Raw genomic sequence first — 16,807 nt, forward strand, 5'->3', positions numbered from 1 at the left:
CGCACACTTTGGTCAGCTGTCGATAAAGTACAGAGGACACGGAGAGCCTTGCATTTGTTCTTGAGGAGCATATGGCATTTACTTCGGCAGAGTACGCTTCAGGTAGGTGAGAGCTTCACTATTGTGCGTAAGAAACAGCCTGTCACCAGCATCAATCCTTTAGACTTCCCAGTGAATTTGATAACTTGAAGCAGAAGCACATCCTTGGGTCTCGTGACATCAGGGAAGTGTCTGGTGCAAGCGACGTCAGCATGTCGTAGTTTTTGCCACTGTAGCAGCACGACGTGGTGTATTTGGCCGGGAAGCTCACACTGATGTGTATTTTAATTTGCTGTAATGACTAGGAAAAGAAAAATTAGCCTGATGAAGGAATGTACTTGGCAGTGTGCAAATGAAACGTGAATGGTATGGTGCGTGCGTGACTGAGCAATAATTAGAAAATGGCAGCCGATAGACATGTTAAGATTACAAAGGTAATAATTGCTTATGAATAGCCAAAAAAATTTCAGCCGCTTACCTTCAGGGTAGGAGGAGTGATGAATGCTATAGCTGATTCGTTAATGGTTAACACACGCCAGAACAGAATCCACAACCATTTAAAGAACACGAATAGTCACACCAGCCTAAGAGTTATTGGGTGGATTCGTGGCCGGGGGGCAATAGAAAAAGAAATAGCGGCCAAGGGGAAGTGCCCTCCTCTGCATCACAGTGTTCGGCAACTATGGCTGCCCAATTTGGTCTTCGCCGGAGGGGGAGACCAGGGCAGTACAATGGCCGCGCCTATGAGTCGGCAGCTTTGTACATGTGTGGAGGGTGTTTCACCTAAGACTGCCAGCAATCTTTAAAAATGAGCTTTATTTAAATTCCGACACCTTTTTCAGCATAGCGTTGTCAGCCGGGTAGTGCTTCAGAATGCAGCCAAGACGTGCCAACTGGCAGGCTGTTTAACTGATATTAACTTTTTAACTATTACTATTAGGCTCCTTATTTATTGAGAGGCTCGCCCTCCACCATAAGTAATATCCATATCAGTTTTTAGAATTTCGAAAATGCCATTCTCGTCACCACTGCAGCGCAAGCAATTTTGGGTCCGCACACGGGCGAAAGCGAAACCACGCGGTCGGAAAGAGTGCTAGCCACGCCTACGAGCGCACGTCACACAGCGGTGCGGGTGTCACGTGTTCCTTCCGCAGCTTCCGACTGGGAGCGGCGAGAAGGCAGAGAGTACGTGATAGACACGTCGATAAGCGAGGTGCACTCGTAGGTGTGCCTAGAGCTCTTTCTGGCTGCGCAGTTTCGCTCTTGCCCGTGTGCGGACCCAAAATTGCTTTTGCTTAACTATGTATAGCCACAACACATAAGTGTGCTCTTCGATAAATTGATCACGTAAGATAGGTTGGTTAGCGAGTATCCAAACAGTACCATCTATCCCATAAACAGATGTTCTGCGTGCTACCACCACTTGCACTGCTCTCTTAAAATTCCTATGCACCCTCCCCATTCAATCTCCTCTGCTTCACCTGAGGGTTCAGGAATTGACGATCATCATCAGCGTCCTACGCTGCACAATTAAAAGAACCGGAAAGAGCAGGAAACAACTTTTCTATTAGAGCTTAAAGCGTGCAAGATTTGATGTTTTACAGTTACAGTATACCGCTGTAAAAACTGAACTCGTATTTTTTCAGACAACCGACTTATTTACAATCCAATCACCTAGAGAGACCAAATCATAGTGCATGTGGCACTGGCGCACTGCGTGCAAAGAATAGTTTAATCCACAATTTTTAAATTCACTATGTCACAAGCAGCATATTATTGCCTTTCAGCATTGGTGAATAGCACCAAACATTGCTTTCAACATCGTACATTAGAAAGCAGTATACTGAGTGAGGTTTTACTGCAAATAAGTAAGCCATTCATGAAACCGATTTTTTTGTTTGCGATGTTTATTTGAAGTCCACAATTCCACAGCTTTAGCAAGAATTTAATCATCCCTCAACAAATTTTAGACATGATTAAATTTCCTAAGCTTGACAATATTTACAATATCCAACATGTACGTCAAAGTACAAAACTGGGGTGTTAACCATGCCTTCCTGAGGCATGCGGTCATAACAAGCATACTAGCGACAGAGAATACACATTCAACCACCATATCGCTCAGTATGCAAGAATTCTTTAGATGCTCCACAAGACGCTAGCAGCAGTACCATTTATATTATGCTAGTCCTGTAAAGGCCACCTAACCAGAGAAGTCAGTGCTATAATGCTGTAAGAACAACTGCTGTCCAACAGGCATCTTTAAATGTGCTTGGTTCCCAAAGTATTGTGCACAACTGCAGGACTAAAAACAGAAACAAAAGAAAACTTGGTTCCATCATTCCACCAGCATGCCGCTGACTTACACATTAAACGGACCTCAATCCCTTCATCTTTTAAATAATCCTTCCACTTTTATTCCACTCAAAAAGTCTTGCCACATCCTTATGACATCAGCTATGTCTAGCACCAAGCTGGATAGCGGTAACCATTTGCACACTGTCACGCCATCACTCATACATCTTCACACGAAGAAATACACTGTACAGAACACTTGTTTTCATTTGCCTGTGGTTGAGCTCCAAATCACACAACACTGGAGAAAACTTTTAGCATATTTACTCGAATGTAGTTCACTTTTGGTGGTGCACAGCAGAAAGGAATGTTTCAATTATTTGATGACTCAATTGCATATAACATAGATTACAATACATATAATAATATTGTAGGGGTGTGTTTATTCGGTGAACCCAGATGATTCCAGCCGCTCAGGGGAGACTCGCAGCGAAGCGTCAGGCGTGGCGAAAGAGCAAGGCAGCGAACAACTTCTTCGTCCTTGAGAGCGGCAGCACGCGACGCATGTCAGTGGTTATATCGATGAAGATTACCACACTACAGTTTCCCCCCCGGGCAGAGAAGGAGCCATCCTGGCGACTCATGGTGCCGAAAGGACAGACGGATCGTAGTAGGGCTTGATTCGGTCCACATGAACTATTTCGCGTCCACGGCGACGCAAGTCCGCAGATGGCGTAACGGGCTCAACTACGTAGTTCACAGGAGATGTTTTTTGAAGCACTCGGTATGGACCGTGATACCGAGCAAGAAGCTTCTTTGACAGGCCGGCGGTTGTGGCAGGAACCCAGAGCCACACCAGGGAGTTGGGCGCATATGAAGGCGCCTCACCAGTGTCACGATGGTGTTTTTGTTGCCATTGATTTTCCTTTGTGAGCGAACGAGCGAGCTGACGGCATTCTTCTGCATACTGGGCGGCGTCCGAGAGTGGCGTCGATTCAGAAACATCAGGGCGGTAGGGAAAAAGCGCGTCCATTGTGCAGGTTGGCTCGCGCCCGTAAAGAAGAAAAAAGGGAGAGAATCCAGTGGTGGTCTGTATCGCAGTGTTGTACGCGTAGGTTACGAAGGGAAGAACGTGGTCCCAGTTGGAATGAGCGTCGTTGACGTACATGGCCAGCATGTCACTCAGAGTACGGTTGAAGCGTTCTGTCAGGCCATTCGTCTGAGGGTGGTAAGAAGTAGCGGTGCGATGAATGATGCGACATTCTTTCAGTAGGGCCTCGAGAGCGTCGCTCAAGAAAACGCGTCCGCGGTCACTGAGCAGTTCCTTCGGAGTCCCGTGGCGAAGAATCAAGTTGTTGAGAATGAACAAAGCAACGTCTCTTGCAGAGGCAGAGGGTAACGGTGATGTTTCAGTGTAGCGAGTCAGATGGTCTACTGCCACAATAATCCACCGGTTTCCAGCAGGAGTAGTCGGAAGAGGGCCATAGAGATCTATGCCAACGCGGTCAAACGGACGAGCAGGGCAGGGTAACGGCTGCAACGAAACAGAGGACTTCGGAGGAGTTTTTCGGCGTTGACAAGATTCGCAAGCGCGCACGAAATGTCTGACGAAGCGGTACATTCCACGCCAGTAAAATCGCAGACGTAGGCGTGTGTAGGTTTTCAATACGCCACCGTGAGCACATTGTGGGTCACCATGGTACGCAGCACAAATGTCGGCGCGGAGATGACGCGGGATGACTAGAAGCCACTTCCGTCCATCAAGCAAATAATTGCGGCGATAGAGAAGACCGTCACGAATGGAGAAGTGGTGTGCTTGGCGGACGAGCGCTTTGGAGGAATGACCGGGAGTAGGACTTAAGAGAAAATTCAAAAGTGCATTGATCCAGGGGTCATTCCGCTGCTCGGTAGCCATGTCGATAGTTGTAAGAGTCGACATATCGTAGGCACAGACGTGGTCAGACGAATTATCTCTAGGCAATGGCGAGCGGGAAAGAGCATCCGCGTCCGTATGCTTCAGCCCTGATCGATAAATGACATGAATGTCAAACTCCTGGAGACGAAGAGCCCAGCGAGCAAGGCGACCGGATGGGTCTTTCAGAGAGGCAAGCCAGCACAAAGCGTGGTGATCGGTCACAACGTAAAACGGTCGACCATACACATAAGGACGAAATTTTCCGATAGCCCAAATAATGGCCAAACATTCCCTTTCTGTGACTGAATAATTAGATTCTGCCTTTGTCAATGTTCGGCTGGCGTATGCCACAACATACTCGCTGTAACCAGGCTTACGTTGGGTAAGGACGGCACCAAGCCCAATACCGCTGGCATCAGTGTGGATCTCCGTAGGCGCAGCCGGATCAAAGTGGCGTAGAATGGGCGGCGAAACCAAAAGGCGGCGTAAAGTGTCAAAGGCTTTATCGCAGGCTGGAGTCCAGGCGGAAAGGTCGGAGCTGCCGGCAAGGAGCTGGGTCAGAGGAGCGATGATAGAGGCGAAGTTCAAGATGAAACGTCGAAAGTAGGAGCAGAGGCCGATAAAGCTCCGAAGCTGCTTCAGGGAGGTTGGCTTCGGGAACTCTGCAACTGCGCGAAGTTTGGTGGGGTCGGGAAGAATGCCGTCCTTAGAAACTACGTGGCCTAAAATTGTGAGTTTTCGAGCGGCAAAGTGGCACTTCTTCAAATTCAACTGAAGCCCAGCGCCGGCGAGACACGTGAGGACATCCTTTAGGCGGAGAAGGTGAGAAGAAAAGTCGGCAGAAAAAACTACGATGTCGTCCAGATAACAAAGACAGGTCTGCCACTTGAGTCCACGAAGAACAGTGTCCATCAGGCGCTCGAAAGTAGCCGGGGCATTGCAGAGGCCAAAGGGCATAACGTTGAACTCGTATAATCCATCCGGTGTTATAAAGGCAGTTTTCGAGCGGTCATTATCAGCCATCGGTACCTGCCAGTAGCCGGAGCGCAAATCCAAAGAGGAGAAATACTCGGCTCCCTGTAAACAGTCCAAGGCGTCGTCGATTCGCGGCAAAGGATAGACATCTTTGCGCGTGATTTTGTTAAGCCTACGGTAATCGACGCAAAACCGGATGGAACCATCTTTCTTGGTGACCAAAACAACCGGAGAAGCCCATGGACTGTTAGATGGCTGTATGACGCCCCGGCGAAGCATGTCGTCCACGTTGTCAGCAATGACTTGGCGCTCAGAGGCCGACACGCGATAAGGACGCTGTCGTAAAGGTGCGTTTGTACCAGTGTCGATTGCGTGCGTAACGACAGACGTGCGACCCAGAGCAGTGTGAGGAAGGTCGAAGGCAGAAGTGAAGTTCTGAGCAGTTCTGAGTGAAGAGCAAGGCAGCGAACAACTTCTTCGTCCTTGAGAGCGGCAGCACGCGACGCATGTCAGTGGTTATATCGATGAAGATTACCACACTACAATATGTATAATGAGAGGGGTGACTTTTCACCTGCTATAGTAAATAATTAGCTCAAAGTGCTTTGTTATAGGCTGCTTATGAAAAACAAACACCGTTTTATTGTTAGAACAAAAAGCGACTCTCATTAAAGTTTACAGTGATCAGCAGCACCAATAACCACCAACGGATACAAGAGAAGACAATTTGCTCTGCATTTGATTGACCAACAGCCACCCCCTGTTCGTCGGAGGTTTTTCGTGCAAGGACCCTACCCTAGCAACACGCTCATTTCACCACCACCGGACAATCTAGCAAGCCTGGGTCATGGTTTCTAAAAGCATTGTCCTTTTTTTTCAGGCTTAGCCAACCTAAAATACCCGGCCATCAGACCCTCTCCAGGGCCATGGCCTTCTCGAGAATCTCCTTCATGATGGGGTAGACAGGTGCAAACTCCTTGCCCTGTCGCTGTCGCACGGTCTGCACATAGGACTCCATTGCACCACTGTAAGGCAGGGTGGGTAGACAGGTAGAAGAAACATGGTACAAGAATGAGGTTGGCTCACCAATGTCAATAAAATGCAGGTAAATGCTTCCTGCCATGACTAGTTAGTAGACAGAAAGAACTGCGTACACAACTGGGGGACCCAACTTTTAAAACTCGTGGCTACAGTATATTTACCGGGTGGCACACACAATGGAGTTCACTCCTACACTCCCATAGTGCTATTGCACAATTTTTAAGCGTGACGACGTGTGCTCAGTGCCTGTACCACACAGTGGCATACACAATGGTGAAACACCAAACCCTGTTGTCTCTTGGATCAGTTAGCATCAAGACCTCAACTCCGAATTACAGCGGTATTTACTCACCTAATTTGTGCACGTCTTTTTCTCTAATTTAAGGCTTAAAAAATGGAGTGCACAAAGTATGCAAAGATATTGCGAACACGTCCTAAACAACTCGGCAAAGGTCACAGCGCACAACATATACTGCACATTGCCACCTGTACGTCAACACCAACTTACATTCCTCGCTGGCCAAAAAATTCAGATGGCATTTAAATGCCAACTCCGGCATCTTTTTGTACCCCAACAAAGTTTACTAAAACTTTCACAGTAAACTCACCATAGTTTCCAGATCATTTGTACCAAATTTCGCAGCCACACAATGTCTTGATGCAGCGCAAATGAATTTTAAAACTTTCAATTTCGTAGCTTCAATCGGGGCGATTTCTACTGGCAACCTTGCGTGCGTGACATCACAGGTTGGCACGCTCGTTGACATTTGCTCTGCATTTTCTCTGCGGCTGAAGTACAAGAAATTTTTGTATTGGGCCGGCCACTAGCCCTTGCAGCTATCAGTTCAAACAGTGTTTTGTGCACATTTCTTGTTATCGAAATAAAGTTGCCATTAAAAAATAAAATAATAGTGACCCGAACTGTCACTTACAGTTGCCAGTTCAGCCAATTAACGTGAACACAATAACTTTTTGCACAGTGTCCGTGATGTCATAGGCTGGTATGTCGCAACATCACAGTTCGGACAAAACCCAGTTTCGGTATCAGTTTCCTAGTTTTTGCCATTTTAAAATAGTCCTACTCGGTATTTTGAAGAACATTTCTTTTGCATCAGAGAGAGGGGACTCTAAAGAATGCAATGCAATTATCAATTCAAAATGTTTTTAAAGAGACTTAAGACTGCTTACATGCTGTGAAGGCGAAATCGTTAGTGCGTCATCATGAGCTTTCGACATCAACCCAGGTTGCGCACTGAGAAATGACACGAATAACGCTTCCGAACGCCGAAATCCACAAATGCTGAATCCAGAAAGGTCCGGGACACTCGGTTCAAATACCTGTCGCGAGCTAGACTAAAACTTGACTAGCAGATTTCCCTTCGTACGACACCATCCGCAACAGTGTATGACCGACAGTTGCGTCACAATTTTGATAAGAGAACTGTTTTTTCAGGAAAAGAGATGGGACAGTAACTGTCTCACATCTTGGTGGACACCTGAATTGCACCTTAAGGAAAGAGGTAAAAAGACTGGGAAGGCATACAATTGAAAGTGTATATGTCGTCCTTGGTTCGAATCCCTGTCGCAAGGTAGTCTCCAACTTGACTGGAACATGTAAGCTATATATGCAACGAAAAATTGTATGACACCACCCGGAGCACAGTACCACAAACATTTGCTCACAATTTTGGTACGAATTTAATCAGGAAAACTGGCACCACATTAAGGTCAGACAAAGGGGGCTGCATATGGACAAATGACATGTACATTATTGTCTTTGTCTGAAATGGTGGTGCTCGACTTGCTGTGCGCGTCCTATGGCCCCTTGATGACGTCACCCTGTTTTGCTTGCCATCGCTGGCTTTTCTGCACCATCTGTGAGTACACACACTAACATACTAACACATGCTGCCGGCTTTCCTCGTAAAGGGACTAGTAAGGCTTTCACAAAAAAAGAGAAAGTTGACCCAAGATGCATACCCCCTCCAGCATTGCCACACATTATGCAGCTTTCTGCAGGATGGCATGACGGCGTATGCGTAGCTCAAACCAATGCACACACACACGCAGCGATACAACCTCGAAGTCAGCAGTCAGAGGCAAATGGAGATAAAAAGGTATAAAATGGCACCCTCACGTGCAGCTCAACTGACTAGCAAACCGACAGCAAACAGTTCTGTATAGTTCCGGGTTCTGGCGTATGCTGGCGGGTACCAGCAGTTTGCTCTCGCAGCTGTTCGTCCGGCAAAGCGACCATCAGCCCGAGCAAGCCAGGTAAACGGTGCGCAATTCGTCCCCTCACACCTTTCGCAGGCTGCCTTGAGCGCACCCGCCTGCATGCTGGTGGTCTGGCACAGCAGGAAGCATAAAATATGCGTGTAAAACTGTTTCTTTTTTATGCACCCGGGTAATAAGTTAGGGGTGCATAAAATATTCGAATAAATAATGTCTGTCTTTAATAATTCATACTGAGTGCAGCAATGGAGGACCATTTAAATGGGCACAATGGTGTGCTCACGAGAGTCAAGTTTTCTGTCAAGTGAATGTGCGATGGTTAAAAAGGCAAGCTCCGAAATGTGTTGCAAGCAACTAAAACAAATCGCAAGCAACCAGAGAAAGAACAAGCCCAAATCTGTTTATAAGTGGAATTGGCAAAACACACTGGTTTTCTTCCTTGAGTTCTATTTCACTACATCCATCGATACTCAAACCTTTTCTTAATGCACTTTATAAGAGGAACAAGTGATTATAACTGCTGTTTCTAGCTATGCTTTTTCAAGCTAAAGTAAAGCAGTTCACAGAGGGTGGTCACAGTCTCATACTTAAGGTTATCTGCTCAAGAGAAAATCAGAGACTCCAAAACTAATTTTCTGATCACACTTTCACAACAGTGTGAACATGACACAGCCAAAAGATTGAAATCACTGATTCCCCAGCATTCTTTCCACAAACAATCGCACTCACCGCACAAGGACTAGGCGCTCCTTCTCAGATGTGTGTTCGTCCAGCCACTTGGAGTAGCGACTACGGGACCATGATGCAGCCTGGAAGGAATGAGAAGCAAATGTGGCGAAATACTGGCAGTAGATGCGAGTGGTCATTGCGTTGGTTTAGGCCACTGCCACCAATAACATACGCCGACAAGATGCAGAAGTGAGAGAACAGAGAGTGGCTAAACTGTGCCACGGCTCAGTTGAAGCATTCCGCAAAATCCGGCGTCTCCTTCCATTTTATTCCCCTTCTTCTTCTCTCACTCTTGACTTGGTTTACGGGGCTGGTCTATGCAAAGGCCCATCCAAGAAATCGTGGGTACCATGTCCTCTGACTGGTGTATGACGGCGCACGCGGAGCCTTTACCAACATCTTATGACTTTTGCATAACGGAATACTCAGGCCATAGGCTCCTCCAGCAGTGGCACGAATGCACCATCACGCATGTGCAGTGCGGTAACACGACCATATGCTGCGCGAATGAGGTCAGAGAAATTGAGGCATCAGCTGTGACGCGTTTCAAATTTCAGCCACACTTGTAACGTCGAACACTGGGATGTGCCACTGGTACCGTGCAAGTGTGGATTGTGCCCGAAATTTCTGCATTCCAAATAATCTGTCAGCAACTTTTATACTTAAAATCAGTGGCATATAAAAAATAGTATGTTAAGGGCACGAGACTATGATGTTGAGTGCACTTTGGCTTTCTGCTGTTTGAAAATTGCCTAATGCAAGTTTGAAAGCATTCATTTTTGTTTTATTTTTATTTCAGTTCCCTTAGTGAGTTGCCTATGCTACTGCATATGCTGTTCAGCACTAGTGAACTGCCTTTCTTTTTAACCACTACTGTATAAACGCGAGTAAGGGCGACACTTTTTTTTCCAGAATTGAGAGCCAATTTTTGGGGTGCGGCCCATACACGAAATTTACGAAAAAAAAAAAAACAACCTTTTTTTAAAGTAAAAACACACCAATCAGAAAATCAGCGGCATTTATTCTACATTCAATCGCCACTCGCGATGTATTCCCACTCTGAGCTGGTGCTGTGCTCCGGTGCACGCTTATCCCACAAGAAGTCGCGCAGCACGTCCGCTGTCAACGCATAGCTGTTGTTCCGCGCTTCCATCACTTAGCAGAGCAGCTCTTCTTCCAGTTCAGGCAACTTGCACGGCTTGCCTTGGAAAGCGCTTCTTGCAGCTTGTGTTCCTCAATGCATCCTTTTGGTTGCACCATCGTCGGACGCACTTCTTGGCCACATCGAATTTCCTGCCCACCGCACGCTTGCCGTGTTCGATAGCAAACTCCCAGCCGTGTAGCTATTAAGGTGCTTGCCTTATCGTGCTAAAACTGCTAAAACGACAACGCTCCGCGGCAGCATGCGAAAGCCACAACTAACATCCTTGCCTTTGACAGGAACAAAACGCTAGAGAGCTGGTGATACTGATGTCGATATGGATAACGGGAGCTGGCGGAACTCGCGGCAGAGGAAAAAGTTGACGATGATGATAATGAGCTGCGGCCTCTGGCGCCATCCGTGGGCGGCACCTGAAACCTCCTGCGCACATGCGTTGCCTCCGCGATGAAGCGCGCCGTTGCTTGCAGCCGGAGCTGATCGCAGAGGCCACGGCACATGCATTTCGAAGGCTATACTCGCGTGGGTCATGGAAAGTTTGTGTGCGGCCCTTACATGGATATTATTTTTTTTCTAATATTTACTTCTGGAAAACAGGGTGCGACCCATACACGGGTGCGGCCCTTATACGCGTTTATACGGTACATTTTCAAATCGCACACTATTTGCTTTGAATTAAAAATATTCACTTCACCGAAGCTATTCAAACAAAATAACTATTCCCTTTGATTTTGCTTCGAACTGCAAATTCACTATCTGCATATGCCTAAAAACAACACACTCTCAGTTGAAGGACACACCTCATAGGGCGATCGTAGTTCAGGTGGTGCCTTGGCAAACAGGAAGTGTAGCATCAGTGAGTGGGGCACCACATCGCCCAGCATGGGAGACTGGGCAATGTGCTGCGGGCTCTGGAACAGCAGCGGACGCAGTGCCCGCAGCACCTGCATAAGCAAAAATATGCAGGCATCAGTAAACTCAGGCAGCAGATGATTACACACACACAGCAACAGCGGCAGCCAGCATCAGTGTGCTTTCCAACCGCAATCACCACTGGAATGCTCAGCATTCAGCATTATGTAGCATGCACACCTATTTATTAAAAAAAAAAAATCAATCAATCGTTATTCATAGTGCCCAGGAACAGGGAGTGTATTTGTGCTGGTGCAATAACAGTAATGGTAATGATTAGGGGTGTGCCAATACCCGAAAAGAAATCGAATATAGCAAATTCTCAAATTGTTCCACATCTGAACCAGTTTTCTTGAACATTATAAGTATTTGGCTGAAGGCCTGTGTTCACCGCATATTCATGTTCATGCAACAGCACCACCCATTCGATGGTGAACAGCCCACATTGGTACAAGGCTGATGATTATACCGTGTATGAAGAGAACAGCCACCAAGAGAGAAGTGAGCGGAGAGAGAGACAGCAAATGCTGCTGCTTTTAAAGTTGGAAGACTGAGAGCACCTATCAAAAACACAGTGGAGGGAAACACTTAAGTCTTGTCAGGTCTGTGCATGGCATGCTGCATAAGTAGATTTTACTGCGACCTAGGCAAACCAAAATCACTAGCTATGAGCAAGATTGTCCTCCTCTTTTGCTTGCATCAATGACCCGGATCAAGAATAGCAGCACTGCGTGAAACACCGCATTAAAGCAGCTCCCAGATATATTCCTGGCAGCAAGAATACAAAGCCAAAACACAGAACCACACTGCAGCTTGAGAACCAGTGAACGAAACAGCAAATAACAGAGCTAGAGTACGCATTCATGAGTCCATTTTACTATGCGAAGGGGATTGTGGCTACGAAAGCTACCTCCCCATTCATGCTTCTCTCCCGTTCAACCTTTGCCACACACTGAACTACTGCATGGTTTAGTCTCGTAACATTGTTGCTTAGCCCTGTGATCCTGCTTTGTTCATGGCCACCTGTTCGGCATGCTTGCACAGGTGCGCATGTCGTACATAGTACTAGGGTTCAAAAGTTTCAAACTGGCAGTGATGATAGCCCATCTCACAACTTGTTGGCAGTGGAGTGAAAGCTAGCAGCCCGAGGTGGCAAATTCTAGACTGGTGAGGTTGCCTTACAAGTGCACGACAATGGCACATTTGTGGAAATCGTGTGGTTAGTTGCCGTTCTCCACATTTGTACAACGAAACCAGTATCCTGAACTTCTAAAGTGGACAAAGTGAAAAATGTAGTTCTTTTCAGCTGCATTTATTTCCTTATCATTAGGAAGAAAAACACAAGGATGCGCTGTAAATTATCCAAATTTCACATTTTTCGCAAATCACACTGACCTCACGAAAATCTGGTGCCATAATAAATTGGGAAAAGGGGCTCCGCACACGGAAGGAAGTTGATGAAGACGACAACATCCAAAGCATAGCTTTTTAAAACTTTTCGAAAGCGCTGCTGCCGGGGACACCAGTCAAAAGAAAGTAAAAAACAGTGCAATATAAAACATGAGTTGCTGTTTGCACCTTGTGCCGAGGGAGTGGTATATGAAGTGCCCTTCACATGCGGAAAGAGTTATATAGGCCAAACCGGTAAATGTACAAACACACGGCTACGCCAACATAATTCGTCTTTAAAGGTGGCTCCTTCCTCTAATTTGGCCCTGCATTACAGAGACTGCGAACTTAACCATTCTAACCCGTTGGAAAAAAATGCATGTGTACCTCTGTTCAATAGTACAAAAATTCTGTATAGGCATTCCAATCAGCTAACAAGGGAATTATCTGAGGCATTTCATATTCACAAAAACTCCGACATGTGCGTCAGCACACCATCTGTTGTCATCCACGATTGTGAAATTCGGTATTTTAATTTAGCACAGTGATTCATTTTGTCATTCTGGGGGTAGGCGCATGCGCTGCTGGCTGCCTTGTGTGAGCTATTTAACCTTGTGACTTTTCTCCAATAAACTTCATTTGATAGTAGCGCTTGTCCTTCGTTTTGTTTCTCTTGGTGTCCCCTATAGCAGCGCTTTAGAAAAGTTTTAAAATGATGTACCAACTAACTCAATTGTCCGCGTTACTCCAAAGCACAGCACAACAGACTGGCAGTTAAGCAAGCAACATGTTTGGCTGTGGTGATAATGTGGTGGTCTAATGCAGTGGCCAGTGAAGCTGTTCTGTTTGCGCTGCCGCGGGTTCAAAACACACCCGCATCAATAGCGTGTTTTGCCATAAAGCATTTTGTACAGTAGGCCATAAAGTCTGCTGGTAGGTTGCCCACAACTCGGTGGGCAGGTTGCCACTTTGGCCATCTGCCAGAGGCTCTGGAGAAATAAATAAATCAGAAGTACTTGTATTTGGGCGTGTTGGTTCATCTCTTTTCAGGTGGACACAGGGGCGCAACAAAAACACACGGACATAGAAGTAGACAGGGACGAGCGCTCGTCCCTGTCTACTTCTATGTCCGTGTGTTTTTGTTGCGCCCCTGTGTCCACCTGAAAATAAATAAATGATGGTCGATTTGCGTAGTTAGGCCAAATGCGAATTAGGTGCGCTGGCAGTTCACCTTTCACTTCGGTTCTGGTGTTCAGATCCAGTGTCTATGGATGGCAGTTGTTTGGATAGCGGTAATGAGTAAATGTCCACATATGCGGAATTGGTCACTGTCTACATTCATAGATCCGTGGGAGTCTTCCTAGCACTCCTGGCACAGTGGTGCAGCGGCCAAGGGGTGCACCACTGCACTTCCATGGCAGGTGCTGTCATTGGGGGGATTTGGGTTGCTTGGGTTGGATCGCGATTCAGGTTGCTCTTCGCGAGTAGCCTCTCACAAGTGAGCTGCCACCTGACATGGTGGGCAGGTGAGCAGCCTGCCACAGAACCGGCTTCAGGCAAACACACAAAGGCTAAATGCAGGGAATGACCACTATAAGTGCTAGTGCACTAAAACAGCTACGAACGCCGAGCTTGGAGGTTTCAGAGTTAGTGCAAAAGGTAGACGCAGTGAAATTAACGCCCATCTAGGCCTCAAGAGGTTAAAGACGCAAAATCCAGCCTGGCAGAGTCCTGGAAACCATCGAATGAGCTCACGCAGCCGTTAGCACACAAATTCAGCAGTACAAGCAGCAGCAGTGGTGTATTAGTGATGCATGTCAAGACCTTGTATGGTCGCCCCAAATCGGCTAAGGGCTGTCCCAAGGGTGCCAGCGCCATCTCCATGTGGGCAAAGTCAGCAGCCAGCCGCATCTTTCCTCCCTCGGCAAGCGGACGAACCAGGCTGGCATGCCGCACCAGAAGCTCGAGGGCACGCGACGCCAGCTCCCGCAGCCTGCGATGGATTTCATTTACCTCCCTGTCTGAACTCAACGACACCCTCCGTCAATTTGTCACTGAGCTCTGCTCACACCACATGTCGGCCTATCATTTGTCACAGTTCGCTTTGTTGGGAAGCTTTGCTAGACAGTGACCTGCCTCCAAGGTGCTCAAAAATGAATACAGTAGAAGCTCGTTAATTCGAACTCAAAAGGGACCGGAAAATAGTTCGAATTAAGCAAAGTTCGAATTATCGAATGGGCACTAGAATGAGCTGTTAAAGCGCCCCGTTGCGCGGGCAGAACCCGAAGCAGTCACATCTAGACTCGTTATTGCAAGCTAGGCGCTACTACACGTTCATGGCGGGCATGCTCTGATAATTAAATGCACCCGGTCCTAATGGTAAATGAAATAAACTGATCGGTCAGTTATGCGCCAGAAACAAGTACTGGAACGCATTCGCGTGAGCAGCGAGCTTTAGTGCAAGAATATATGGCACTATTTATTCTCCAAAACATGCTTATTTTTGGGGAAGGGTTGTCAAAAATAAAAGCAATCGGCAAAGTGCATTTGCTTGCGTTTCTTCTGCCGAGATTCCATCAGCATCATCTGCAGCTTGACCAAAGCTCCTGCGCAATGTCAGGGTTCTCATTGACAGAGAAGTGGCGTGCTGCAGCATCAAGCGCTGACGCTACTTCATGTGCACTTGGCGGTGGCAGTCCCGTTGCCGTCGTCGGACTCATCACTGTCGGCTCTTTTCACCGCACGTGAGCCCTGGGAGGTCTGCTGGAAGCATGCAGCCTCAATTATATCGGCGTCACCTCCCAGCTTGTGCTTGCGGCACCAACAAAAGCCGTCATCGCCCGAACCGCCATACTACATTGTTTACATCACATGATCAAGACCCAGCGACCATGGCACAACGAAAACCTGGAACGGCTCGCGCCTAAGCATCAGCGGCGCGGGCAAGTGCTCCGGCAGCGAAAACTGGCTGCGGCATGCACCGGAACACGGGCTCCGTGAGCCTCGTGCACTCAGCTTTCTTTCTTTTCCGTTTTACATCTCTGGTAAATCTGGAGCATGTTTTACTAGCTATGGGTCAACTTCTATCTACGAGGAGCGGTGTCAGCCAGTGGCTCCTAGTTCGAATTAATCGTAGCGGATGCCGACTTCTTCTTATTATCGGGAGTTTTCCCCCATTGAAATACACAGGGCTGAGCTGGGACCCAGGCGTCAGTTCGAATTAACGAGCTTTTACTGTATTACTACTACACAACTGCCGTCATGTGGCATTCAACTCTCAAATGTGGTATCCCAATGACACAATATACCTGCATGAAAAAAAGGCTAGACTCCATAGTCCAGCTCCAGTATGCATTTTCCCCGCAAATGAGAGTGCTATAGATGCTTGCTGCTCCCTATGATGCGAGTTCCTTGCAAAGGAACATGGGTGAACAAAAACAGCAGTGTTCACAGTAAAGGCACTACAGTGTGAGAGGGGAGACTGCTTCCACTCAAAGTGGCAGAAATGAGCACAGTACACAAACAAGTTACTGCACTTGATAATAACATGCAAAAGATGCTGGTTTCAATAACCAGTAGTGGCTACTATCTTCAACAGCCAATAGCCACTGGTTCCAATAGTCAACAGAACAGTCAGACGCCTCAAGACATACAGGACTATAATGAAACCAAGAATGCTGCGTGTGTTATAAAAGGCAGCAATGAGAGCAGTTTCATTTTGACAGAGGCATGCATTAGTACACTCAACCAAAATCCCGCAGAAGAATTAGCATAGAATAAGCGAGAGCACAGTGGTGCCAAATGATAGCCACTTTAAAGAATGACATATCATTGTGAACACAGATCAGACCGAAGCAACCCATTGCGGATCAGCCTGTTAATGAACATCAGAAATCACATGAAAAAAAAAAAATGCATCACTTGAAGCGTATCAAAGAAGGTTCCATTCAAAGCAACAAGCATCTTTCCAATATTTTTTCTTGCCTTGCCATTCGTTACGAAAGCTATGAAGGTTACACGAAAAGACCCTCCGTATGAAAATACCACTTAGTACCGTGTACACACAAAAAATTAAATAAACCCACCAATAAATGGCCCTGGTGCACCCACAGCTAAGA

General features: G+C 46.9%; 1 protein-coding gene across 1 annotated transcript in view; it reads right to left on the reverse strand.

Moving 5' to 3' along the window:
- Window positions 1-2,423: 2,423 nt before the first annotated feature.
- fws (Conserved oligomeric Golgi complex subunit 5 four way stop) overlaps window positions 2,424-16,807 on the reverse strand; it is a 35,221-nt gene continuing 20,837 nt past the window's right edge. Inside the window, exons 16-20 of the mRNA XM_077640529.1 lie at window positions 14,514-14,682; window positions 11,189-11,332; window positions 9,230-9,309; window positions 5,768-6,249; window positions 2,424-2,660 (exon numbers count right to left, since the gene is read on the reverse strand). Coding sequence (XP_077496655.1) covers window positions 6,132-6,249; window positions 9,230-9,309; window positions 11,189-11,332; window positions 14,514-14,682 — 511 coding nt within the window. The 3' untranslated portion in view covers window positions 2,424-2,660; window positions 5,768-6,131. The remainder of the gene's footprint in view (window positions 2,661-5,767; window positions 6,250-9,229; window positions 9,310-11,188; window positions 11,333-14,513; window positions 14,683-16,807) is intronic.

This window comes from Amblyomma americanum, chromosome 10 (genome assembly GCF_052857255.1).
Source record: "Amblyomma americanum isolate KBUSLIRL-KWMA chromosome 10, ASM5285725v1, whole genome shotgun sequence".
In the NCBI taxonomy this organism is placed as follows: Eukaryota; Metazoa; Arthropoda; class Arachnida; order Ixodida; family Ixodidae; genus Amblyomma; species Amblyomma americanum.